This window comes from Hyaena hyaena, unplaced genomic scaffold (assembly GCF_003009895.1).
Source record: "Hyaena hyaena isolate Hyena2069 unplaced genomic scaffold, ASM300989v1 scaffold_987, whole genome shotgun sequence".
NCBI lineage: Eukaryota > Metazoa > Chordata > Mammalia > Carnivora > Hyaenidae > Hyaena > Hyaena hyaena.
This window is the reverse complement of record NW_024081617.1, coordinates 39,037-65,807: the sequence shown is the minus strand read 5'-3', so window position 1 is coordinate 65,807 and position 26,771 is coordinate 39,037. Positions and strand designations below refer to the sequence as shown.

The 26,771-nt window shown below is 39.0% G+C and overlaps 1 protein-coding gene across 1 annotated transcript in view; it reads left to right on the top strand.

Annotated features, from left to right (window-relative positions):
• LOC120223364 (E3 ubiquitin-protein ligase TRIM41-like) overlaps nt 1-26,771 on the top strand; it is a 50,530-nt gene that overhangs the window by 12,910 nt on the left and 10,849 nt on the right. The window contains 2 exon segments of the mRNA XM_039221439.1: nt 19,474-19,992; nt 19,994-20,293. Of these exon segments, the coding sequence (XP_039077370.1) occupies nt 19,474-19,992; nt 19,994-20,293 (819 nt within the window).

The window sequence follows — 26,771 nt, the reverse complement described above, 5'->3', positions numbered from 1 at the left end:
AAGAATTCTATGATAATAAGTGGATACTTCAGTATCCCACTTACGATAATGGACAGAATAAACAGACAACATAAGTAAGAAAACAGAGGACTTAACATATCTAACAGCCACATACAGAAGACTCCACTCAACAATAACAGTATACACATTCTTCTCAAGTGCACTTGGGACATTTTCCAGGACAAACCATATATCAGGCCATAAGCTAAGTCTCAATTAGATTTTAAAAGATAAATATACAAAGGATCTCCACTAACCACAACAGGATAGAGTTAGAAATCAACATTAGAAAACTGGAAAATTCACAAAATTGTGAAAATGAAACAACACACTGGTCAGCAACCAATGGATCAAAGAAGAATTTGCAAGGAAGTGTAAGAAATACTTAGAGATGAATGTAAATGAAAACACAACAGATCAAAACTTATGGAACACAGAGAAAGTAATGATAAGAAATTAGAAAATTTAGAAAAACAAGAGTGATCTCAGGAGAGGAAAATGATGGCATTGTAGGATGACCCTAGACTTGCCTCATCCCACAGACATAACTAGATGACTATAAAATCATCCTGAATACTCCAGAAATTGTTCTGAAGTCTGACAAAACAAACTCCACAACTAAAGTGAGAGAAGAGGCCACATCAAAGAAGGTAGGAAGTGCAGAGATGTGGTTTAGGGGAGAAACATAATGAGTGCTCTAGAGAAGACAGGAGGGAGGCATGGTCATGGAAAGGGGTGAGAGGCAGAGAGGTACACACAGGGGAATGCACAAGGAGAATTGTTCCCCAAAGCCATTGGCTTGGAAAACAAGAAATACTGAATTTCTTGTATGCTTACAACCAGCTGGTCTCAAAGCCTGAAGTTCTAAAGGTTCAGCACTCTTGAATGGGATAGAACCCTGAGGCCCATCCCCTACTCTTGGAGAGAAGGTAGACAAACAATCCCTGGGCAGACAGCATGGAAACAGTGATCTGAAGAGTGCCTGAGGCACAAAGTGGGGAGATTATCAGCTCTTCTTGGAATGCTTCCCTGAGAGGCAATATATACAGAGATGCCTCTCTGGGAACAAAGGTGCAGGTCAGCACCATTTCCCTCCCTAACCTCTTAGTATAAACACAGAGTCACCTGTGGGAAACAGCATCATGCTGACACTGGCAGCCTAACTTGCTTATATCAAGTTCTACCCCCTCGTGCTCTGTTGGGACTGCCCTTCTTGGTCAAGTTTGCCTCAGTCCCAGTGTGGCAGATCCTCCTCCCCCAGAAGACCAGCACAAACACCTGCTCATCTCCCAACCAGAGAGTTCTGTAGGGCCTCAGTTATGGTGGAGATGTTGTCAGGTCTCATTGCACAAACAGACCGAAGCACACCTAATTAAAATTTGCCAGATTCAGTCCAGGGACCAAACATCCGCAGAAGACTGCCTGAAGGGTAGAGAAGCCATAACACAGTAGCAGAGTGCATCCATCACACAAGAGAGACACTCCCTGAAGCACCAGGCCCTGGACACTACATGACCTTTTCTTCATAAGGCCATTACTTTCAGAAGCAGGAGAAATAACTAACTTTTCTAACACAGTTTGATGCAATGAACAGCGAGCTGGAAGAAGCAGAGGAATGAATTAATGACCTAGAAGACAAAGTAATGGAAAGTAATGAAGTTAAATAAAAGAGAGAAATAAGAATTATGCAACACAAGATTAGGCTAAGGGAACTCACTGACTCCCTCAAAATAATAATATTCATAGTACAGGAGTCCCAGAAGAAGAGAAAGAAAACAGAGGAGAAATTTTATTTTAAGAAATAATAGCCCATGGGGCACCTGGGTGTCTCAGTTGGTTAAGCATCCAACTCTTGATATTGGCTCAGGTCATGATCTCACTGTTATAAGATTGACACTCCTGTCCAGCTCTGCACACTGAGCACAGAGCCTGCTTGGGATTCTCTCCCTTCCTCTCTCTCTCTGCTCCCCCTCTCTTAAAATAAATGAACATTTTTTAATTAAAAAAATAATAGATGAAAAATTCCCTAATCTGGGGAAGGAAATAGACATCCATATCCTTGAGGCACAAAGAACTCCTATCAACTTCAATAAAAGCAGGCCAACAAGATGTATTGTAATCAAATTTGCAAAATACGATGATAAAGAAAAAATCTTAAAAACAGAGGCAAAAGAAATCTTTAACTTACAAAGGGAAACAAAGGCTAGCTGGAGATTTCTTAACATAATTTGACAAGGAGGAAGGGAGTGGCACGATATATTCAACGTGCTGAATGGGGAAAATATGCAGCCAAGAATACTCTATTTAGCAAGGCTATCATTCAGAATAGAAGGAGAGAGAATTTCCCAGACAAACAAAAACTAAAAGAGTTCATGACAATCCTGCAGGAAATATTAAGAGGATTCTTTGGTGGAACGGAAAGATCAAAATTAACAAAGACAAGAAAGGATCAGAGAAAATCTCCAGAAACAGTGAGAAAACAATAAAATGATAACAAATTCATATCTATCAATAATACTTTGAATGTAAATGGACTGAATGCTCCAATGAAAAGCCATTGGGTGACAGAATGGATTAAAAAAACAAGACCCAGAGTGCCTGGGTGGCTCAGCTAGTTAAGTGATAGACTTCAGCTCAGATCATAGTCTCATGGTTCATGAGTTCAGGTCCTACATCAGGCCCTGCATCAGGCTCTGTGCTGACAGCTCGGAGCCTGCAGACTGCTTCAGATTCTGTGTCTCCCTCTCTCTGACCCTCCTCCAATTGTACTCTCTCTCAAAAATAAATCATTTAAAAATTAAAAAAAAAACAAACAAGACCCATCTATATGCTGCCTACAAGAGATTCATGTTAGACCTAAAGGCACCTGTTGATTGAAAGTGAGGAGATGGAGAAATATTTATCAAGCAAATGGATCTCAAAAGAAAGCTATAGTAGCAGTACTTATCTTGTACAAAATAGACGTTAAAACAAAGACTATAGTAAGAGATTATAGTTAAAAAAAAAAAGGAGGGGCGCCTGGGTGGCTTAGTTGGTTAAGCGTACGACTTTCGCTTAGGTCATGATCTCATGGTTCGTGGGTTTGAGCCCCGTGTCGGGCTCTGTGCTGACTGCCAGCTCAGAGCCTGGAGCCTGTTTCAGAGTCTGTGACTCCCTCTCTCTCTGACCCTCCCCTGCTCACGCTGTCTCTCTCTCTCCTAGAAATAAAAAATAAAACATTAAAAAAAAAAAGGATACTATACAGTCATAAAGGGGACAATACAACAAGAAGCTATAACAACTGTAAATATTTATGCACCCAACATGAGAGCATTCAAGTATATAAAACAATAACAAATATAAAAGAACTAATCAATAGTGCAATAATAGTAGGTGACTTAAACACACCACTTACATCAATGAATAGATCATCTAAACAGAAACTCAACAAGGAAACAATGGCTTTAAATGACACAGTGGACCAGATGAAGTTAATAGATATATTCAGAACATTTCATCTTAAAACAGCAGAATACACATTTTTTTCAAATGCATATGGAACAATATCCAGAATAGATCACATATTAGATCACAAAACAGGTTTCAACAAATACAAAAAGATCAGTCATACCATACATCTTTTCTAACCACAATGCTACGAAACTAGAAGTCAACCACAAGATAAAATCTGAAAAGAGCACAAATACACAGTGATTAAATAACAATGAATGGGTCAACCAGGAAATAAAAGAAAACATTTTTAAAAACATGGAAACAAATGAAAGTGAAAACACAACAGTGCAAAATCTTTGAGATACACCAAAAGTGGTCCTAAGAGAGAAGTATAGACAATACAGGCCTACCTCAAGACAAAAGAAAAATCTCAAATAAACAACCTAACCTTACACCTAAAGGAGCTAGAAATAGAACAACAAATGAAGCCTAAAACCAGGATAAGAAAGAAAATAAAGATTAGAGCAGATATAAATGATGTAGAAACTTAAAAAAATAGAACAGATCAATGAAACCAGGAGCTAGTTCTTTGAAAAAATTAGTAAAATTGATAAACCTCTAGTCAGACTTATCAAAAAGAAAAGAGAAAGGACCCAAATAAATAGGACACAAATGAGAGAGGAGAAATAACCAACACCAAAGAAATGCAAGTAACTTTAAGAGAATATTATGAAAAATTATATGCTAACAAATTAGACAACCTGGAAGAAATGGATAACTTTCTGGAAACATATAAATTACCAAAAGTAAAACGGAAGAAATTGAAATTTTGAACAGACCAAAAACCAGCAAATAAATTTAATCAGTAATAAAAAATTTTCCAACAAACAAAAGTCCAGGGTCAGATGGCTTCCTAGGGGAATTCTAGCAAACATTTAAAGAAGAGTTAACACCTATTCTTCTCAAACTATTTCAAAAAATAGAAATGGAAAGAAAAGTTCCAAATTCATTCTATGAGCCCAGCATTACCCTGATACCAAAGCCAGTTAAAGACACCACTGAAAAAGAGAATGACAAGCCAGTATCCTTGATGAACACAAATGCAAAAATTCTCAAAATATTAGCAAACCAAATGTAACAATACATTTAAAAATACTTTCACCCCAATCAAGTGGGATTTATTCCTGGGTTGCAAGGGTGATTCAATATTCACAAATCAATGTGATATATAACATTAATAAAAGAAATGATAAGAACTATGTGATCATTTCAATAGAAGCAGAAAAAGCATCCAACAAAGTACCATATTCATTCATGATAAAAACCGTCAACAAAGCAGGTTTTTTTAAGTTTATTTATTTATTTTGAGAGAGAGGGCGAACATGAGTGGGGGAGGGGCAGAGAGAGAGGGAGACAGAGAATCCCACACAGGTTCCATGCTGTCAGTGCAGAGCCTGACATGGGGCTCGAACTCACAAACCGTGAGATCATGACCTGAACTGAACTCAAGAGTTGGGCACTTAACCAACTAAGCCAACCAGGCATCCTCCCAACAAAGCAGGTTTAGAGGGAACATGCCTCAACATAATAAAGGTCATATGAAAAACCCATAGCCAACATCATCTTCAATGGGGGAAAATTGAGAACTTTTCCTCTATGGTCAGGAACAAGACAGTGATTTCACTCTTACCATTTTTATTGAACATAATATGGGAAGTCCTAGCCACAGGCAACAAAAACATAAAATACATCCAAGTTAGTAAGTAAGAAGGAAAACTTTCACTATTTGCAGATGACATGATATAGAAAACCCAAAAGATTCCTCAAAAAAAAAAAAAACTGCTAGAGCTGATAAACAAATTCAGTAAAGTCACAAAATATATCAATCTACAAAATCTGTTGCATTTCTATACACGAATAATGAAGTAGCAGAAAAAGAAATTAAAAAAACAATCCCATATACAATTGCACCAAAAACCATAATATACCTAGGAATAAACCTAAGAAGTGAAAGACCTGTACTCTGAAAACAATAAACCACTGATGAAGGAAATAGAAGATGACACAAAGAAATGGCAAGGCTTCCATGCTCATGGATTTGAAGAACAAATGTTATTGAAATGTCTATACTAGCCAAAGCAGTCTACGTATTTAGTCCAATTCCTATCAAAATACAACAGCATTGGGGCACCTGGGTGGCTCAGTTGGTTAAGCATCTGACTCTTGGTTTTGGAACAGATCATGATTCCTGGTTTCAGGGGTTTGAGCCCTGCATCAATCTCTGTGCAGCAGCGTGGAGCCTGCTTGGGATTCTCTGTCTCCCTCTCTATCTGCCTCTCCCCAGCTCATGCTCTCTACATCTCTCTCAAAAATAAATAAATAAACTTAAAAAAATACAATAGTGTTTTTCACAGAAATAGAACAAACAATCCTAAAATTTCCATGGAACCACATAAGACCCTGAATAGCCAAAGTGACTTTTAAAAAGAAAAGCAGAGCTGGAGGCATGACAATTCCAGAATTCAAGTTATATTACAAAGCTGTAGTAATTATAACAGTATGGTACTGGCAGAAAATAGACACATAGGTCAACAGAACAAAATAGAAAACCCAGAATTTTAACCCACAAGTATATGGTCAGTTTATATTCAACAAAGCAGGAAATAAAATCCAATGGGAAAAAGACAGTATTCAACAAATGGTGTTGGGAAAACTGGACAGCAAAAGAATGAAACTGGACCACTTTCTTATACCATATACAAAAATAAGTTCAAAATGGATTAAAGACCTAATGTGAGACCTGAAACCATTAGTAGAGAACATAAGTAGTAACTTCTTTGACATTGGCCACAGCAGTTTCTTACTAGATATGTCTCTTGAGGCAAGGGAAACAAAAGCAAAAATAAACTATTGAGATTTCATTAAAAAAAAAATCTGCACAGTGAAGGAAACAGTCAAGAAAATTAAAAGGCAACCTACAGAATGGGAGAAGATATTTGCAAATGGCATACCTGATAAAGGGTTAGTATCCAAAATATTTCAAGCATTTATACAATTCAACACCAAAAAAAAAAATGAATAATCCAATTAAAAAAAGTCAGAAGAAATGAATAGACATTTTCCCCCAAGAAGACATACAAATGGCCAACAGACGTATGAAAAGATGCTCAATATCACTCATCTTCAGGAAAACACAAAATCACAATGAGATATCACCTCTTGTCAGAATGCCTAAGAACAACACAAGAAACAACACGTATTGGGAAAGATGTGGAGGAAGGGGAACTCTCTTACACTGTTGGTGTGTCTGTAACCTGTGGTGCAGCCATTCTGGAAAACAGTACGAAGTTTCCTCAAAAAGTTAAAAACAGAACTACCCTGGGGCACCTCAGTGGCTCAGTCGATTAAGCATCTGACTTCGGCGCACATCATGATCTTGCAATTCGTGGGTTTGAGCCCCACGTCAGGCTCTGTGCTGACAGCTCAGAGCCTGGAGCCTGCTTTGGATTCTGTGTCTCCCTCTCTCTCTGCCCCTCTCCTGCTCATGCTCTGTCTCTCAAAAAATGAATATACATAAAAAAAAAAGAACTACCCTATAATCCAGCCATTATGCTACCAGATTTTTACCCAAAGAGTACAAAAATGCTAATTCAAAGGGATATATGCAGCCCAATGGTTACAGCAGCATTATCAAACAATAGGCTAATTATGGAAAGAGCCCAATATTCACTGACTGATGAATGGACAAAGAATATGTTATATATATATTTGTGTGTTTAATAGACTATTATGCACCCATAGAAAAGAATGAAGTCTTACCATTTGAACAACATGGATGGAGCTAAAGAGTATAACACTAAGTAAAATATGTCAATCAGAGAAAGACAAATACTAAATGATTTCACTCATATGTATAATTTAAGAAACAAAACAAATGAGCAGAGGGGAAAAAAAGAGAGAGAGGCAAATCAAGAAACAGACTTTTAACTATAGAGAATAAATTGATCATTACCAGAGGGGAGATGGGGTGGGAGGATGAGTGAAATAGATGATGGGATTAAGGATTGCACTAGTTGTGATGAGCCCTGCGTGTTGTATGGAAGTGTTGAATCACCATATTGTATACCTGAAATTAATATCAATTACATTATATGTTAACTGACTGGAATTTAAATAAAAACCTTAAAAAACCTCATGAAAATCAACAACAAAAAACCCAAATACAATTCAAAAGTGAAAAGGATTTGAATAGATTTTCTCCAAAGAAGTTATACACATGGAAAAGAAGCATGAAAAGATACTCAACATCGCCTGTCATTATGGAAATGCAATCCAAAACCACATTGAGATAAACACACTAAAATGGTTACAGTTTTAAAAAATGGAAAATATTGCACGTTGATGTGAATGTAGACAAATTAGAACTCTCATATATCCTTGGTGGGAATAAAAAATGTTGAAACCACAATGGAAAAAAAGTTTTCTGTTTTCTTAAAAAGGTAGAAATAGGGGGTGCTTGTGTGGTTCAGTCAGTTAAACATCCAACTTTGGCTCAGGTCATGGCAGGTTTGTGAGTTTAAGCCCCGCATGAAGCTCTCTGCTATCTCCATAGAGCCAGCTTTGGATCCTCTGTCTCCCTCTTTCTGCCTCTTCCAGGCTTGTGTGCTCTCTCTCTCAAAAATAAATAAACACTTTAAAAAAGGTTAAAAAAAAAAAGAATTAGTATATAATTCAGCATTCCACTCCTATGTATATATCCAAAGGAATGCTACAGTGGAAATGTGGACTCAAATGTCCAATGTGAACAATGGAATGGACTCAAACAAATATGCCAATGTTCATGCCAGTGTTATTCACACTAGCTAAAAGGTGAAAACAACACAAATGCCTATCAAGAGATGACTGGATTGATAACACAATCATTCCATAATCATGTGACATATGAACACAATGGAATATTATTCTGCTATAAAAACGAAGTACTGATACTTGCCACAACATGGATGAATCTAGAAAACATTAGGCAAAGTGAAAGTAGTGAGACACAAAAGGATATTATATAATTTGTCTTAAATGAAATGTGAAGAATGGTCAAATTCACAGATATAGAAATCAGATCAGAGGTTACCAGGAGCTGGGGAGATGGAGAAAATGAGTGTTATTGCTTAATGGTACAGTTTCTGTTCGTGGTGATGAAAGTCTGGGAGGCAGAGAGTGGTGGTGGCTGCATGCCATCATGAATGTAATTAAAGCTATCCAACTGTACACTAAAAAATGGTTAAATGAGAAATGTTATGTGATAGATATTTTAACATACCAAAATTTACAAACAAATTAGTATTGTAGTATACCAAAACCATTGAATTTCAAGCTTCAGGTGGATGAATCATATGTGAATTATGTCTCAGTAAAGCTTTTTAAAAACCACCATGAGATCCTACTACACCCCCACTAGAATGGCTAAAATTAAGAGTACATATTACCAAATGCCAATGAAGGTGAGGAGGAGTTGGAACTTTCACACTGTTGATAGGAAACCAGTCTGGAACTTTCTTTTAAAAGTCTGGGCATAGAGGAGGACACTTATGGGGATGAGCACTGAGTGTTATGTGGAAACTAATTTGACAATAAACTATTTGTAAAAAAAAAAAAAAAAGTCTGGTAATCGGGTTTCTGTGAGCCACAGAGTATGGCAGTAATATCTATTTTTTCCTAATTTTTTTTCTCTCTCAGTCTTGACCTGAACTTCACCCTAGATGCGGAGAAGCATTGCAGAGGCCAAAAGATAGCGGTAAGCTCATCCCTCAGAGAAGACCTGTCTTTTTAGCCTGAAGGCAGGGAAAGGGACCTGGGGTCTGGAGAATGTGTATGAAATGCATGCTTTTTTCTGTTTTCTCTCATTTTGCCTGAGGGCAGTTCCTTTTGACAAAATCATGGGGCATGTTGGCAGGTAGTAATTAGGGAGAAACTTCATCTTTCTAGCCAGAGCACCATGTAAAGCCTCTGGAAGCCAGAGAGTCTGGGCGACCCTGGAGAGGAGAGAGCTGGAAAGGGAGCTTCCGATTCTGTGTGTGAGCAAACACATGTCCGTGCTTAGCCCGGAGTTGCATGGGGGGGGAGGCAAAGCAGCAGCACTTTGAAAATTAACCAGCATTGCGATCACCACCAACAGAGGGCAAGACAGGCTTGTGTGGTGTGAGGCTAACCCAGTGATGGCCTGCCAAAACAAAAATATCCACATCCTCCAGAGGGGTGTTTGCACTTTTAATACACAGAGCCTCCTAACATAAAGCAGTCTCTGCTTTACACAGCAGTACAAAACTGTACAAATGGCCAGGCATGCTAAACTGTGTCATGCAACCGTAGTAATCAATGAGTAAAATTATGATTTTCTGTGACTTCTGGAAAGTTTCATAGAAACATTAAAAACTCGGGGCGCTTGGGTGGCTCAGTCAGTTAAGCATTGGACCTCGGCTCAGGTAATGATCTCATGGTTTGTGAGTTTGAGACCCACTTCGAGCTCAAGTGAGCTCGAGCCCGCTTTGGGAGAGCTCTGCTTTTCTCTCTCTGGGATTCTCTCTCAGTCCATCTCTGCCCCTCGCTCACTTGCATCCTCTCTCTTTCTCTCAAAAAAATTTTTTTAATCAGATTAAAAATTAAAATAAAAAACATTAAAAATGTATACCATCAGTTATAAACATATAAGAAAATAAGTAAAATAGTAAAATTAATATTTATTTTGTACCCTGCAATTGCAAACATTAACAATAAGAGAAAGTGCTTTTTGTCTTTGTAAAAAGTTTATTAAGAGTCTTTTGAGGAGTGTTTGCCTTTTTCATAAGTTGTATGACTTGTTTGACAGCTTGTCATAATCGTTTCTAAGTCTGGATCCACTTTTAACATTTTCTGTTTGTGCTTTTAACGTCATGAAATATCTTCAGGTGCCTTGAATGGGACATCTTCACCCTTTCTGTCACAGCACTGTCCTGACATATTCAATACACTCACCATGACCAGTCCTTCTGGCTGCACATCTGAGGCTCTGCAATGTGGTAGTGCTGGCATGCCACGGTCGGCTGTTTCTCCCACGACCCTGTTTACAGTGATTCCAATTCTGCTTTACTGATCCCCTTCTATAAAGTATCATGTGGGTCTAACCCCTGGAGATAGGGGGCAGCACAACCACATGCTCCACCGTCTGTGTGTGACTGGTCACCGACAGACTCTGCAAGAAGTGACCTCATGGGTCACTGAGCATGCCATCTGTTATTTACACAGAACTGAGCGTCCTCGAAAACCGACTTCTGCGCTTTGGAGCCAAAATATAACATGAAGACAGTGTTTGGGACAAACAGGAGAATAATAGCTTTATTGCTTGGCTAGGCTGGGGAGGCTGCCGCAGGCTGAGGCCTTCGACATTGCAAGCCCACCTGGAGGAAGGGGCTGGGAGCGTATAGAAAAATACAGGGGCGACCTGGTTCCGACACAAATTGTGTACTTGCTGCCAACCTTGTTCATCACGTCTTCAGGGTGGTACCAGGTTCCTGAAACAAAAAGCTAAGAAGGGAGACAGGCAGGAAGAGTAGGAAAACGTTACTTGGTTTAAAATCGAGCTTCACTCGGGGCGCCTGGGTGGCTTAGTCGGTTGAGCGTCCGACTTTCGCTTGGGTTATGGTCTCGCGGTTCGTGGGTTCGAGCCCCGCGTCGGGCTCTCTGCTGACTGCCAGCTCAGAGCCTGGAGCCTGTTTCAGTCTGTGACTCCCTCTCTCTCTGACCCTCCCCTGCTCGTGCTGTCTCTCTCTCTCTCTACTAGAAATAAATAAAAATACTTAAAAAAAAAAATCGAGCTTCACTGAAGTGTTAGTGCAGCTGTTTTGAAGTTTGTTCAACATTATGCTTTCGCAGTTTCACGAGGACCTAGAGCAGTTTGTAGCAAGTTTGGACTTTATGCCATTGCTTAGTTAATATGCTGTGGTAACTGAAACTCCAACGATGGCCATGGGCCACTACTACCAACTAAAGGGTGGTAAGTGAAATTTCATAATCATAAAGTATCGCTTCCACCATGTAACATTAACTAGATGTGAATCCCCAGTACTGGATCCCTCCCAAGAGGATGGGAATTAGGCCCCACTATTTAAGTAAAAGAGTGAGTGTTAGTGGAACTGTGCACACATTTTAGAACCAGCACATATCTGAAATATATTGTCACTGCATACAGCAATCTGGGTTGATGATTCTTTTCTGCTAATACTCTAAAGGTATTGTTGCACTGTGTTCTGGCCTACATAATTTTTTATTAGACATCTGTGGTTATTGCAATTCAGATTGTCATTCCCTGTATTGAATGTGTTGTTTTGTTTCTCTGGTTGCAGTCAAGATTTTTTTTATCTTTGGTTTTTTGCAGTCAGATTATGAGATACTGGGCATCTTGGATTTTGCTGGGTGTCTTGAACCTGTACATTTATTTTGTTCACCAGATTTTAACTTCTCAGCAATTATTTCTTCAAATTTTTTTTCTGTACCAATTCCCCCTGCCCCGTCTTTCTGAAACTCAAATGGCAAAAACATTAGATTTTTTTTTATATTGTCTCACAGATTCTTGAAGTTCTGTTCATTTCATCTTTTTTTCCTCAGTGTTTCTCAGATTGGTTAATTTGTATTGATCTGTCTTGAATTCACTGACTCTTGTATAATATCCATTCTGCCATGAAGTCCATCTACTACATGTTTTTTAATTTAAGAAATTATATTTTTCAGTTCTAAAATTCTCACTCGGAATTTCTATGTCCCTGCCAAGAATTTCTTCCTATTTATCTTAAGAGCTTATAATATCATAATTATAATAGCTGCTTCCACATTTTTATTTGATAATCCAAAATCTGTATCATTTTTAGTTTGACATGTGTTGATTGTCTTTTCCCTTGTGAATAAGTGATATATCCCCGCTTCCTTGTGTGTCCAGGAATTTTTTATTGTATCTTAGACATTTTGAATATTATGTTGTGAGACACTACAACCTGTTATAATCCCCTGGAGAATACTGATTTAAATAGTCAATTAACCTACGGACTGAAATACGGACTGAAAATCATGTCTCCTTCTGTGGATGGTGGTTCCAATGGCAGCTCTGGTTTCAAAGCTTTTGCTCACGTCTTTTCAGTCTCTCTGTGCATGTGCAGCTTAGTTGTGAGCCTAAGACCTGCAGCTCATGCACTGCATTGAGGGCTCCTCTCCTCCAGCTCTCTTCCCTATAAATTCCCCAACATACACGTGAATCATAAGAACTTTTTGGAGTTTTTGTTGCCCATTCTGTCTTTTCATAGTTCCAGAACTGGGATCTCCCTCAAGCAGGGCAGAGAAAGAAAAAAGAGCAAGATATGTTCTATTTTTATCTATAATCAAACCTATACCTATATCTATCTATCTATCTATCTACCTACCTATCTATCTATCTATCTATCCATCCATCCATCCATGTATCTATCTACCTATCAAGGAGAGAGTGTGAGAACACGCACAAGGATTTCCCCCTGAAATCTCTTTGGCTCACAAAAAATCCTTTTCTTAGACCTCTGGTCAGAAAGACAGGACTTTTCTTGGAGTTCTTCCTACATATGATAACTGGGGGGAGTTCTGTGACTGGGGCCACTTTTCATGTCAAAGCTGGAAGAGTTAGCAATATTCTGGGAAACTCATTCCTGTACAGAGTTCTTCTTATAGAGTTTTGATTCCCACCTCTCAATTTTTCTGTCACTATTTACTTTTCAGAGTTCACAGAGAGTTGATATATGATTTTGTTCAGAAACTTTAGTTGTGATGAATGCGAGAAATAGGCCGTAGTGTGCTTATGCTATCTTGGCCAGCACAAGAAGTCTCAAAACTTTTAAGATCTTGTAAAATTTAAGCTTGAGTTTATTATTATTATTTTTTAGATAATCAAGTATTTTTTCCAAGTGGCTTCACTTGGAAGCCAAGTTTATTTATTTTGAGAGAGAGAGAGAGAGCGAGAGAAAGGGAGAGACAGATCAAGCTGGGGGAGGGGCAGAAAGAGAGAGAGAGAAAGAGAGAGAGAGAGAGAATCCCAAGCAGGCTCTGCACTGTCACCAGCAAGCCTGGCCCAGGGCTTAAACTCGTGAACTGAACCATGAGATCATGACCTGAGCTAAAACCAAGAGTCAGTCACTTAACCAACTGAGCCACACCGGCGCCCTTCAGCATCCTTTTTTATGTCCTTCCCTAAAAGAGGGATATTTAGAATAGTTTGTTTGGCAAATGAAGAGTCCTCAGTGTTGTGATATTTTATTACTAGATGAGAAAACACCAAACTTTGCCTTTGCTTCCTTTGCTCCCCAGTTCAGTAGAACCTAACTTTAGCATTTCCTAAAGATGTTTTTGAAAAGGTTTTGATTTCTCAGAGTATGGTGTACTGCATTTCCAAATCCCAAATTGGCTTCTGCTGTATAATTTAAACTTGATTTGAGATATACAAAGACTAATTTGTCACTACTCTCTTTATTCAAAATGCTATTTTTATGAAGCAAGCTTTGGTAAGAAAAGGTATCCTGGCGGAGTTTTTGTTATCAGGTTAAAATCATGTCTGTTTTTTTCGTTTAAATGTAGGGAGAAAAAATTTAGTTATTTCAATGAAAAGGAATCTTCTTAAGAAAATAGATTGTTTTAAAATCAAGTCAAGCAAGTTATGTAAATAGGAAACATTTGATTTTAAAACATACATTTTCTATCTTGCTGCAGTTTAAAGATAGACAAAATTATACAGTCCATCAGCAATACAGCTTAAGAAACTGTATCTGTGGTTGTTTGATGAGTAAGTGTGTGGAGGTTCTGATCAGCTCTTTTGTAGTGTGCCACAGAAAAGAAGAGCTCATTAACCTGTTGCTAAGCAACAATGCTTCCTAGACCAGAACTTCTGGAAACCAGTGACAGATTAGGGGTATAAATTGTCCAAATTCACAAAGGGAAAGAGAGAGTGCAGTATACAAGTGAATAGAGATCCAGGAAACTACTTTTTGAAAATGAAGCAAAGGCAATTCAAGTGAATATTGGAGAAATAAACCAAAAGCTCAATTCTCTAATTCTTCCATGCACAAAACACACACTGAACCCTAAGGAGTTTGGCATGTGTAAGGGCCAAAAGATTAACTCCCACATAGTTCAATGAACTCAAAGTACAAAGTAATAATGAAGTCAATTTTTATTAATACTTTTAAGGCATTTTCCTAAAAATGCTGCCTTTTATAGGAATAAAAGAAGGTAACACTAAAATTTTACTGATACATTGTTAAATTTCAGATATGAAGCACAAAGATTGCAGCAAATTGAATGGGAAGTTTAGTGTTGTTATAGATACAAGAATTAGACTTTCCCCTAAATTAAATTGCTAAGACTAGAGAAAAAGTGTTTAAAGAAAAATAATTCTGTGTTATCTCAGTTGTGAAGAGATTAAAAGTTCCAGCTCTCATCAGACAATTTTAAATATGTAAATATAGATTCTTTTCAAGCAGAACCACCAAGTACCTTTGGCCCATAGCCCTTCTAAGCTTAGAGAAAATAGTGAATTAAAAACCTGAAGAATAGATGGAATGGGAGATAGCATTATCCCAAGGAACTTTGTTTTCCCTTTGTGTGCCTGGTTTTTTTTTATTTAATGTTTATTTATTTTTGAGAGAGAGCATGAGCAGGGGAGGGGCAGAGAGAGAGGGAGACAGAGGATACAAAGAGAGCTCTGCACTGACAGAAGAGAGCTGGATGTGGGGCCTGAACCCATGATCTGTGAGATCATGATCCCATCCAAAATCAAGAGTCAGACACTTAACCAACTGAGCCACACAGGCACCCTGTGTGGTTTTATTTTATTTATTTATTTTTTAAATGTTTTGTTTATTTTTTTGAGAGAGACAGCATGAGCAGGGGAGGGCCAGAGAGAGAGAGAGAGAGACACAGAATCAGAAGCAGGCTCCAGGCTCTGAGCTAGCTGTCAGCACAGAGCCCGACGCGGGGCCCGAACCCACAAACCATGAGATCATGACCTGAGCCGAAGTCGGACGCTTAACCAACTGAGCCACCCAGGCGCTCCTGTGTGGTTTTATTTTAAATAAAATTTCCAACATTATTGAGGTAAAATTAACACACAAAATTGTCATATATTTAAAGTGTGTAATGTGATGGCTTGATATATGTATACATTGTTAGGGCCCCTTAGTATCTCAGTGGGTTAAGCCTGGAACCTGCTTCGGATTCTTTGTCTCCCTCTCTCTCTGCCCCTTCCCACTAGCACTCCTCTCTCTCTCTCTCTTTTTCAAAAATAAACATAAAAAATTTTTAAAGATATATGTATATATTGTCAAAAACCCAAAATCATATCCATCACCTCACATAGCTGCCTTTTTTTTATGAGAGTGCTTGAGATCTACCCTCTTAGCAAATTTCACTTATACAATATAGTGATATCAACTCTAGTCACCATGCTCTACAGTAGATCTTCAGAATTTATTCATCTTATAACTATTTGTAGCCTTTACTTACCTGTTCCCATTTTCTACCTCCTAGTCCCTGGAAATCACCATTCTACTCTGTGTTTCTATAAGTTCAACTTTTTTTTTTAATTCCACATATAAGTGATACCATACAATATTTGTCTTTCTTTGTGTAGCTTATTTCACTTTGTTCAGCTCATTTCATAATCCCCTTCAGTTTCACCCATGTTGTTGCAAATGATAGGATTTCCTCCATAGATAGATAGAAATCTTACATTTCCTTTGTCCATTTCATCTGTTGACAGACATTTAAGTTATTCTATACCTTGACTATTATAATAATGCTGCAGTCAACCTAGAAGTACTAATATTTCTTCAAGGTATTGATTTTGTTTCCCTTGGGTTTATATCCAGAAGTGGGATTGCTGGACAATATGGTAGTTCTGTTTTTATTTTCTTGAGGAAACTCCATACTATTTTCTCTAGTGACTGTACTGGTTTACATTCTGACAAATGGTGTGCAAAGGTTTCTGTTCCTGTTCTCTGCATCATCACCAGAATTTATCTCATGTCTTTTTGAAAATAAACATCCTAACAGGTGTGAGTTGATATCTCCTTTTGATTTTCATTTCCCTGATTAGTGAAGTTGAGCACCTTTTCATGTACCCAGTGGCCTTTTGTATTTCTTCTTTGGAAAAATATCTATTCAGGTCCTTGCCTATTTTTTAATTGGTTGCTATTATTACTATTGAGTTGTATGAGTTTCTTTTATATTTTTGATATTAACTCCATATCATATATGAGGTTTGCAAATATTTTCTCCCATTCCATGAATTGCCTTCTTATTTTTTATTGTTTCCTTTGCTGTGCAGAAGTGTTTTGGTTTGATGTAGTCCATTTGTTTATTTTTGCTTTTGTTGCCTATGCTTTTGGTGTCAAATCCAGAAACTCATTGCCAAAACCAATGTCAAAAGGATTATCCACAGCTAATATCATCCTCAATGGGGAAAAACTGAGAGCTTTCCCCCTGAGATCAGGAACATGAAAGGAATGTCCACTCTCACCACAGTTGTTGAACATAGTGTTGGAAGTCCTAACCTCAGCAATCAGACAACAAAATGAAATAAAAGGCATCCAAATTGGCACAGAAGAAGTCAAACTTTCACTTTTTTCAGATGACATGGTACTCTACATGGAAAACCCGAAAGACTCCACCAAAAAGCTGCTAGAACTGATACATGAATTCAGCAAAGTCGCAGGATATAAAACCAATGTACAGAAATCAGTTGCATTTCTATGCACCAATAATGAAGTAACATAAAGAGAAATCCAGAAATCGATCCTATTTACAACTGCACCAAGAACCATCAAATACCCAGGAATAAACCTAACCAATGTTGTAAAAGATCTGTAGACTGAAAACTATAGAAAACTTATGAAAGAAATTGAAGAAGACATAAAGAAATGGAAAAGCATTCCATGCTCATGGATTGGAAGAACAAATATTGTTAAAATGTCAATACTACCCAAAGCAATCTACACATTCAATGCAATCCCAATCAAAATTGCACTAGCATTCTTCTCAGAGCTGAATTATACAATCCCTTAATTTGTATGGAATCACAAAAGACTCCGAATAGCCAAAGTAATGTTGAAAAAGAAAACAGAAGCGGGAGGCATCACAATCCCAGACTTTAGCCTCTACTACAAAGCTGGAGACAGTATGGTTTGTCAATGTCAGTATGTCATTGAGACAGTATGGTACTGGCACAAAAGCAGACACATAGATCAATGAAGTAGAATAGAGAACCCAGAATTAGACCCACAAATGTATGGCCCACTAATCTTTGACAGAACAGGAAAGAGTACCCAATGGAAAAAAAGACAGTCTCTTTAGCAAATGGTACTGGGAGATCTGGACAGCAACATGCAGAAGAATAAAACTGGATTACTCTCGTACACCATACATAATAATAAACTCAAAATGGATGAAAGACTCAAACGTGAGACAGGAAACCATCAAAACCCTAGAGGAGAAAACAGGTAACAGCCTCTCTGACCTCAGCTGCAGCAACTTCTTACTCAACACATTTCTGAAGGCAAGGGAAATAAAAGCAAAAATGAATTATTGGGACCTCGACAACATACAAAGCTTCTGCGCTGCTAAGGAAACAATCAACAGAACTAAAAGGCGACAGACAGAATGGGAGAGGATATTTGCAAATGACATATCAGGTAAAGGGTTAGTATCCAAAATCTATAAAGAACTTACTAAACCCAACACCCGAGAAACAAATAATCCAGTGAAGAAATGAAAAGAAGACATGAATAGACAATTTCCCAGAAAAAACATCCAGATGGCCAACAGACACATGAGAAGATGCTCAACATCGCTCATCATCAGGGAAATACAAATCAAAACCACAATGAGATACCACCTCACACCAGTCAGAGTGGCTAAAATTAACAACTCAGGAAACAATAGATGCTGGTGCGGATGTGGAGAAATGGGAACTCTCTTGCACTATTGGTGCAAATGCAAACTGGTGCAGCTGCTCTGGAAAACAGTGTGGAGGTTCCTCAAAAAACTAAAAATCAAATTACCCTATGACCAGAAGTAGCACTACTAGGAATTTATCCGAAGAATACAGGAGTGCTGTCTCATAGGGGCTCATGTACCTCAATGTTTATAGCAGCACTATCGACAATAGCCAAATTATGGGAAGAGCCCAAATGTCCATCAACTGATGAATGGATAAAGAAGATGTCATTTATATATATACAATGAGATAATACTTGGCAACGAGACAGAATGAAATCTTGCCATTTGCAACCATTTGGATGGAACTGGAGGGTATTATGCTAAGTGAAATAAGTCAGTCAGAGAAAGATACATATACGTTTTCACTCATATGTGGAATTTGAGAAACTTAACAGAAGACCATGGGGGAAGGGTAGGGGAAAAAAGTAGTTTCAAACAGTGGGAGGAAAACCATAAGAGACTCTTAAATACAGAGAACAAACTGAGGATTGATGGGAGGGTGGGAGGAGGGAAAAATGGGTGATGGGCACTGAGGAAGGCACATGTTGGGTCGAGTGCTGGGTGTTGTATGCAAGCGGTGAATCACAGGAATCTACCCCTGAAGCCAAGAACAAACTGTTTACACTGTATATTAGCTAACTTGACAATAAATTATATTTTTAAAAATAATAATAAAATATTTTTGTAAAAAAATAAAAAGCTTATCCACTATAAACATAAGAGTTTCATGGTTTCCATCTATACTGGCTGACTGGAGGGGCGCCTGGGTGGCTTAGTCGGTTAAGCGTCCGACTTTCGCTTAGGTCATGATCTCGCGGTTCGTGGGTTCGAGCCCCGCGTCGGGCTCTGTGCTGACTGCCAGCTCAGAGCCTGGAGCCTGTTTCAGTCTGTGACTCCCTCTCTGTCTGACCCTCCCCTGCTCACTCTGTCTCTCTCTCTCTCCTAGAAATAAAAAAAAAAAAATTAAATAAAAAAATATATACTGGCTGATTGGACACTAAGATACCTCCCGTTGCCATGGCACCCAACCCTGTGCAGACCCTTCAGGAGAAGGCAGTGTGCGCCATCTGCCTTGATTACTTCATGGACCCCATGTCCATCGGCTGCGGGCCCAACTTCTGCCGAGTGTGTGTAACCCAGTTGTGGGAAGGGGAGGATGAGGAGGACAGGGACGAATTAGACCCGGAGGAGGAGGAGAAGGACAGAGAAGAGGAGGAGGTGGAGGCTGTGGGGGCTGTGGGGGCCGGTGGGGGGGGTCCCACCCCCATGAGGGATGAAGACTGTGAGGGCAACATGGAGGAGGAGGTCGAAGAGGAAGAGGAGGGTGTGTTCTGGACCAGTGGCATGGGCGGGTCCAACTGGGACAACATGGACTATGTGTGGGAGGAGGAGGGCGAGGAGGAAGATTTGGACTGCTGCTCCGGCGACATGGAGGAGGACCTGAGAGGGGAGGATGAGGAGGACGAGCAGGGAGTGCTGGAGGAGGACGAGGAAGAGGAGCTAGACCCCGTCACCCCACTGCCCCCCGCCTCCAGCCCCTCGGAGGTGCTTCACCTGCCCCCAGTGCCGAAAGAGCTTTCCCAGGCGGAGCTTCCACCCCGACCTGCAGCTGGCCAACATGGTCCAGGTGATTCGACAGATGCACCCAACTCCTGGTCGAGGGAGCCGTGGGAACGAGCAGGGCATTTGTCCCAAACACCAGGAAGCCCTGAAGCTCTTCTGCGAGGTGGATGAAGAGGCCACCTGTGTGGTTTGCCAAGAATCCAGGAGCCACAAACAGCCCAGTATGGTGCCATTGGAGGAGGTGGTGCAGGAATACAAAGTGAGAGAAGTAAAAGATGGGAGTTTATTGGGAGTGGAGAGGAGCTGGGAAAAGGAAATATGTCCCTTCCCACTCCCCAGGACTTCATGCACTGATGAGCTGATTCTCCTTTTCTAAGCGTTTACTGGCATCAAGGTGGTTTGGAGTGAGAAGGATCCTGTACACAGATGAAGCAGACCTGTGAAGAAGACAAGGGCAGACCCATTTCCTCAAAAAAAATTGGGCAAAGCCGGGGTTGCTGTATCACTGGGCTGCATCTCTTGGGGAAAGCCACTGCTGTTTCACACTTCCATTGTCCCTAATTGTAGGAGTACAGGTGACAGGCCCCTCAGGCTTTGCCATCAGTCTCATTTTCCTCTGGGTGAGTCTTTAGTCTCTTCTTGACTCAGACCCCTAAAGAAAGATGGGAAGGACTTGGGACCTCAACAGGAAAGGGCCCCAAGGAGCAGGAGTGTAGGAATGACTACTAGAGTCAGACTCAGATGCTCTGCACTTGTCTTTTAATGAGTTTCCCACCTACCCCATGATATGGCTTGGTTCTGTCCCTGAGGACTTTTGTTAGGTCTGCATCAGTCTGATGTACTGACTAGAAGTTCTTACCTTTCCTGAGAATGCAGATAAAAGGGAGAAGCTTTTAAGTCAGAAGACCAGCCTCTGCACTTACTCACCCAGGCATATCTAACTTTAATTTCTCCAGGATTAAAAGTTAATATTTACTGAACAGGTAACTTACTATGTACACCAGGCACTGTACTAAGCACTTTTCATGAACTATCTCATTTAAAACTTCAAACAACCCTGTAAGTTTGATATGGTTTCTGTCCCTGTTTTACAGATTAGGAAATAGATTTAAATAATACACATAGGGCCACATAGCTACTAGTAGGTATTGGACTTGGTTATGACCTGCCCCCGTGCCCTGGCATGCTGTTAACAGTGTCACCATCATTTATTTAGATGTCTGTTGTAGACTTTCCTGACATGTGACTTCTTGGAGTCTGATTCTAGTTTGGTTAATACTTGGCACCTTATTTCTGACCCTTACTCTTTTGGGATATAGGTAAAGGAGATTGGTCTCTGAGACAGCCAACACAAATAGCACTACTTAGTGAAGGCTGGGATGGGTTTCAAACAGTGGGACCAGGAGAAAGAGGGTAGCTCTTACGTGGTCTGTGCATTACCCCAATTTTAGAGTAACGAGTCTAGATCTTCTCAGCTATCAGTATTACAGCTAAAAAAAACTTATATCCTCTCATGACGAGTAAGTACCAACTAGGGCAGTTTTCAAAAGTACAGTGGGCCCTACCACTAGAAATTCTGAGTCAGAGATAGGGAGAATATCTTTAAGAAAGCCCAGCCTAGCATTGGAATCACTGCATTGGTAACATTACCTGTTGTTTAGGCTCTGGGTTATTAGTTGAGGTTGTGATTTCCTTTTGTCCTTTTTTTTAATCTCCTGTTGGCTCTTAGTTAACTCTACCCATCAATGAGCAGTTTGTTAATTAAATGTTGGGGTGGACTATTCATGGGCATTCCACCCTTCTTCACCCTCCTCCTATAGGACTCTTTGGAAGGGCTTCTGAAACTGGATTTTAATTTGTGAATTTGTGTTAGCTACATCTGTTGTATGCCAGTACAGTAGGGCTCTGCAATTTCAGGAGGTCACATAGATGCAAATAATCTGCCATTAACTGATCAGCAAATGTAAATACATAAATTTTATTATTTAGAAAAAAAAGTTTCATGGTTTCAAGTCTTACATTCAAGTTGTGAATCCATTTTTGACTTGATTTTTGTGAATGGTATAAGGTAGGGATTCAGTCTCATTCTTTTGCATATGGTTATCCAGTTTTCCCAACACCATTAAAAAATTTTTTTATTAACATTTATTTGTTTTTGAGAGACAGAGCATGAGCAGGAGAGGGGGAGAGAGAGAGAGAGAGAGGAAGACACAGAATCCAAAGCAGGCTCTAGGCTCTGAGCTGTCAGCAGATAGGCCCACACCCAAACTCATGAACCGTGAGGTCATGATCTAGGCTGAAGCCAGACACTTAACCTATTGAGCCACCCAGGCACCCCTCCCTACACTGTTTATTAAAGAGGGTATCCTTTGCCATGTGTTTTCTTGGCATCTTTTTGCATATTAATTGACCCTATATGTATGGGTGTACTTCTGGGTTCTCCATTCTGTTTCACTATCTCTGCATTTGTTTTTATACAAATACAATACTGTTTTGATTATTGTCTCTTTGTAATATACTTTGAAGTCAACAAGAGTGATCCCTACAGCTTTGCTCTTCTTGCTTAACATTACTTCAGATTTTTGGGGTCTTTTCTGGTTCCATAAATTTTAGTTTTTTAAAAATTTCTATGGAAAATGCCATTGGAATTTTATAGGGATTGCTTTTATAAGGATAGAAATCTATTTCCTTTGTTAGGGATTGTAGACTGCTTTGAGTGGTATGGATATTTTAACATTATTAATTATTCCAATCCATAAACACAGACTATTTTTCCATTTATTTGTGTCTTCAATTTCTTTCATCAGTGTTTAATGGTTTTCAGTGTACAGATCCTTCACCTCCTTGGTTAAATTTATTCCTAAGTATTGTATTACTTTTGACACTATTGTAAATGGGATTATCTTAATTTATCTCTCTGATAGTTTGTTCTTAGTGTATAGAGACACAACTGATTTTTATGTACTGATCTTGTGTCTTACAGCTTTACTGAGTTTATTAGTTCTAACAGTTTTTTGGTGGAGTCTTTCGAGTTTTCTGTATACAAAATCATGCCTTCTGCAAGCAGAAACAATTTCACTTCTTCCTTTAAGATTTGGATGTCTTTTATTTCTTTTCTTCCCTAACTACTCCAGCTAGGACTTCCAGTACTATGTTGAATAGAAGTGGGGAGAGGAGGTGTTCTTGTCTTCTTCCTGATCTTTGAGGAAACACTTTTAGCTTTTCACCATTGAGTATGATGTTAGCTGTGGACTTGTTAAATACGGCCTTTATTATGTTGAGGTACATTCCATCTATACCTATAATTTACCAAGATTTTAATCATTAAAGAATGTTGCATTTTGTCAGATGCCTTTTCTGCATCTATTGAGATAATCATATGCTTTTTATCCCTCATTTTATTACTAGAGTGTATCACATTTATTGATTTGCTTATGTTGAACCATCCTTGCATTCCAAGGCCAAATCCCACTTGATTGTGGTGTATAATCCTTTTAATGTACTGTTGGATTTGGTTTCCTAGTCATTTATTGAACATTTTTTGCAACTATGCTCACTGGAGATATTGACCTGTAATTTTCTTTCTTGTAGTGTTCTTGTCTAGCTTCATATCAGGGTAATGCTGACCTCATAAAATGAATACAGAAGTGTTCCCTCCTCAAGTTTTTGGAAGAGTTTGAGAAGAACTGGTATTAACGTTGTTGTCTTTCAGCTTCCTAACTCTAAATATCTGTTTCTTTTCCTCGGTTTAGAAAATTTTTAGCCATTATTTCTTTGAAAAAGCTACCTGCTGCTTTCTCTTTCTCTTCTCCTTCTGGGACACATATAATGCATATATCCATTTCATTGTGTTCCATAGTCCCTTAAACTATCTTCTTGATTCCCCCCACCACCACCACCCTTTGATGGATGATTTCCACTGGACTGTCTTTGAATTCACTGATCCTTTATTCCACTTGATCTGATTTCCTGTTGAATCTCTCTATTGAAGTTTTAATATAGTGTTCATTCTTTAGTTCTATGGTCCCTTTGTTTAAATTCTCACTTTGTTTAGGCATTTCTATCCTTACCTTGATGAACATCTTTATGACTGTTAACTTGACCTCTGCTAGGTAAATTACTTATCTCCCTTTCATTAAGGTAAGCTTTTAGAGATTTTCTTGCTCTATTATTAATAACATATTCATTTTGTATCTTCATTTAGATGGCAGCCTTAACAGGTGGGGTGCTAGGTGCATGGAAAGCTCTTTCTAGGGAGAAGCTGGAGACTTGATTTTACTGTTGGAATGAGCCAGAGGAAGATGACAGTGACCACCAGTTCTCTCACCTTCTGGGTGGATTCCACAGAACCACACACAGGCAGATAAGAAGGCTGACTCTCAAGCAGAAGCTTAAAAAGTATGCAATCATTCATTTCCAGGGAGAAATAGGGAGATGGACATTTTTACCAGTTCCCTCTGCACTGAGCACAAAGGTATAGGTGCAGGGAGTACTCACATGCCCCCTTAAAAACTATTTCTTTGTACCTGAAACCGATATGATGTTATATGTCAGCTATATCTCAACAACAACAAACTGCTCCTTTGTTTCCTTTTTCTCTTTCTTTCTTTCTTTCTTTCTTTCTTTCTTTTTTATTTCTGAGAGAGAAAGAGACAGTGTGAGTAGAGGAGGGTCAGGGAGAGAGGGAGTTACAGAATCTGAAGCAGGCTCCAGGCTCTGAGCTAGCTGTCAGCACAGAGACTGACACAGAGCATGAACCCATGAACCGTGAGATCATGACCTGAGCTGAAGTTGGATGCTTAACCGACTGAGCCACCCAGGCGCCCCTGCTTCTTTGTTTTCTTTGGTTCTGTGAGACTCATGAATGCAAGCTCTGTTAACTATCAAAGCTAGGTGATTTAAGAACCCATACTTTAGGTGGTAACTTTAAAGTCTAGGTGCTTGAAGCATGATCCAAACTCTTCACTCCTCAGGCAGATGCTGGGAGTTGTGGATTCCATCCTGAGTATAAGGCGCTGTGCTGGAAGTAGGGTTTATGGCAATAGTGTGTCTCATGGGGCTTTTCCTACCCATTTCAATGTGGGTATTTTCTCAGTCACTTGATGTGTAGGAGTCACTCAGACAGTTTCTGGATTTCTCCTAAAGGTAATTTCTTTGTGTGTATCCACGTATTTTGTGCTTCAAGGGAAGAGGAATATTTAGGAGCTTCCTGGGTTACCATCTTGGTAATAACACCTAATAATTTTCAAAATTTCTCATATTAAGCCCACAGAAATAACTTTGTACTTTAACAGAACTTACTAACTTCCTTTTGCCTCTCCCTGCTCTGTTCATCCTCTATCCTTCTCTACTTTGCTCAGTGCATCAGAGACGGACCCTTGTAGACTGAATCAAGTGGCTTTACTTCTTTGTCTGCTATGGCTGGGTTGGTCAAAGGTAAAAGTCAAAGGGCAAGAGGAAGAGATTTCAGGGGCAATCTCCCCACCTTCTCTGTCTATCAGGGACTGAATCCCACTCAGATAATAACTCTCTCCAATAGCTCCAGCACTCACTGATCAATAACATCATTTCCCACACTTGCCCTTTCAGGCTATATTTGGTAACAATTTACCACTCTTGCTAGTCCCTGGGTCCCTCAACATCCTTTTCTTTTTTTGGAGCACCTGGGTGGCTCAGTCAGTTAAGCATCTGACTTTGGCTCAGGTCATGATCTCACAGTTTGTGGGTTCAAGCCCCACATCAGGCTCTGTGCTGACTGCTAGCTCAGAGCCTGGAGCCTGCTTCTGATTCTGTGTCTCCCTCTCTCTCTGACCCTCCCCTGCTCCTCACGCTGTCTGTCTCTCTCTCAAAAAAAAATAAATAAATAAATAAAAACATTTAAAAAATCCTTTTTTCATTTCTGTAACCCTTGTCATACCTTATTAAATAAGCCCTGCATGAAATTCTCTTCTAAATTCTAGAAGAATATACTATTTTCTGAAAATTGACAAATACATAAAAATTATGTAGTTATTAAATAAAAATAAATAAATAAAATAGTAAATAAATAATATAAATTACACGTTATTTAATTTTTTCATAAGACAAAGCTAAAGGTTTTAGTTTATATTTTTTAAATGTAAGAAAATAATTCCCATAAAGAGTGCTATCAACCAAATTGTGTTATCAATCGTAAGGGGAAAACAATCAGTCCTATTAGCTTTCTTGATATTTTCCATATCTGTTTTTCAAAAATGACATACTCATCGAATCCCTCTCCATTAAATAACTGTCCTGAAAATATTTCATGTTGTATTGGTTTTTGTATACTGTACTAAATATAATCAAAGACTATTTTGCAAGTTATACTGGAATGTATAGACTTGGCTTTAATAATGAATACTACAGTTATTACTTTTTCTTTTTTCTCTTTTTATTTTTTGCAAATTTTTATTTAAATTCCAGCTAATTAACAGCTAATTAAATTCCAGCTAATACAGTACAATATTAGTTTCATGTGTGAAACTTAGTGATTCATCACTTACCTACAACACCTAGTGCTTATCACAAATGCCCTCCCTAATAGTCATCACCTGTCCAATCCATCTCCCCCATCCACCTCACCTCCAGTAGCCATCCGTTTGTTTCCCAAAACTAAGAGTCTGTTTCTTGGTGTGCCCCTCTATTTCCCCACATGTTCATTTGTTTTGTTTCTTAAATTATGCATATGAGTGAAATTATATGGTATGTCTTTCTCT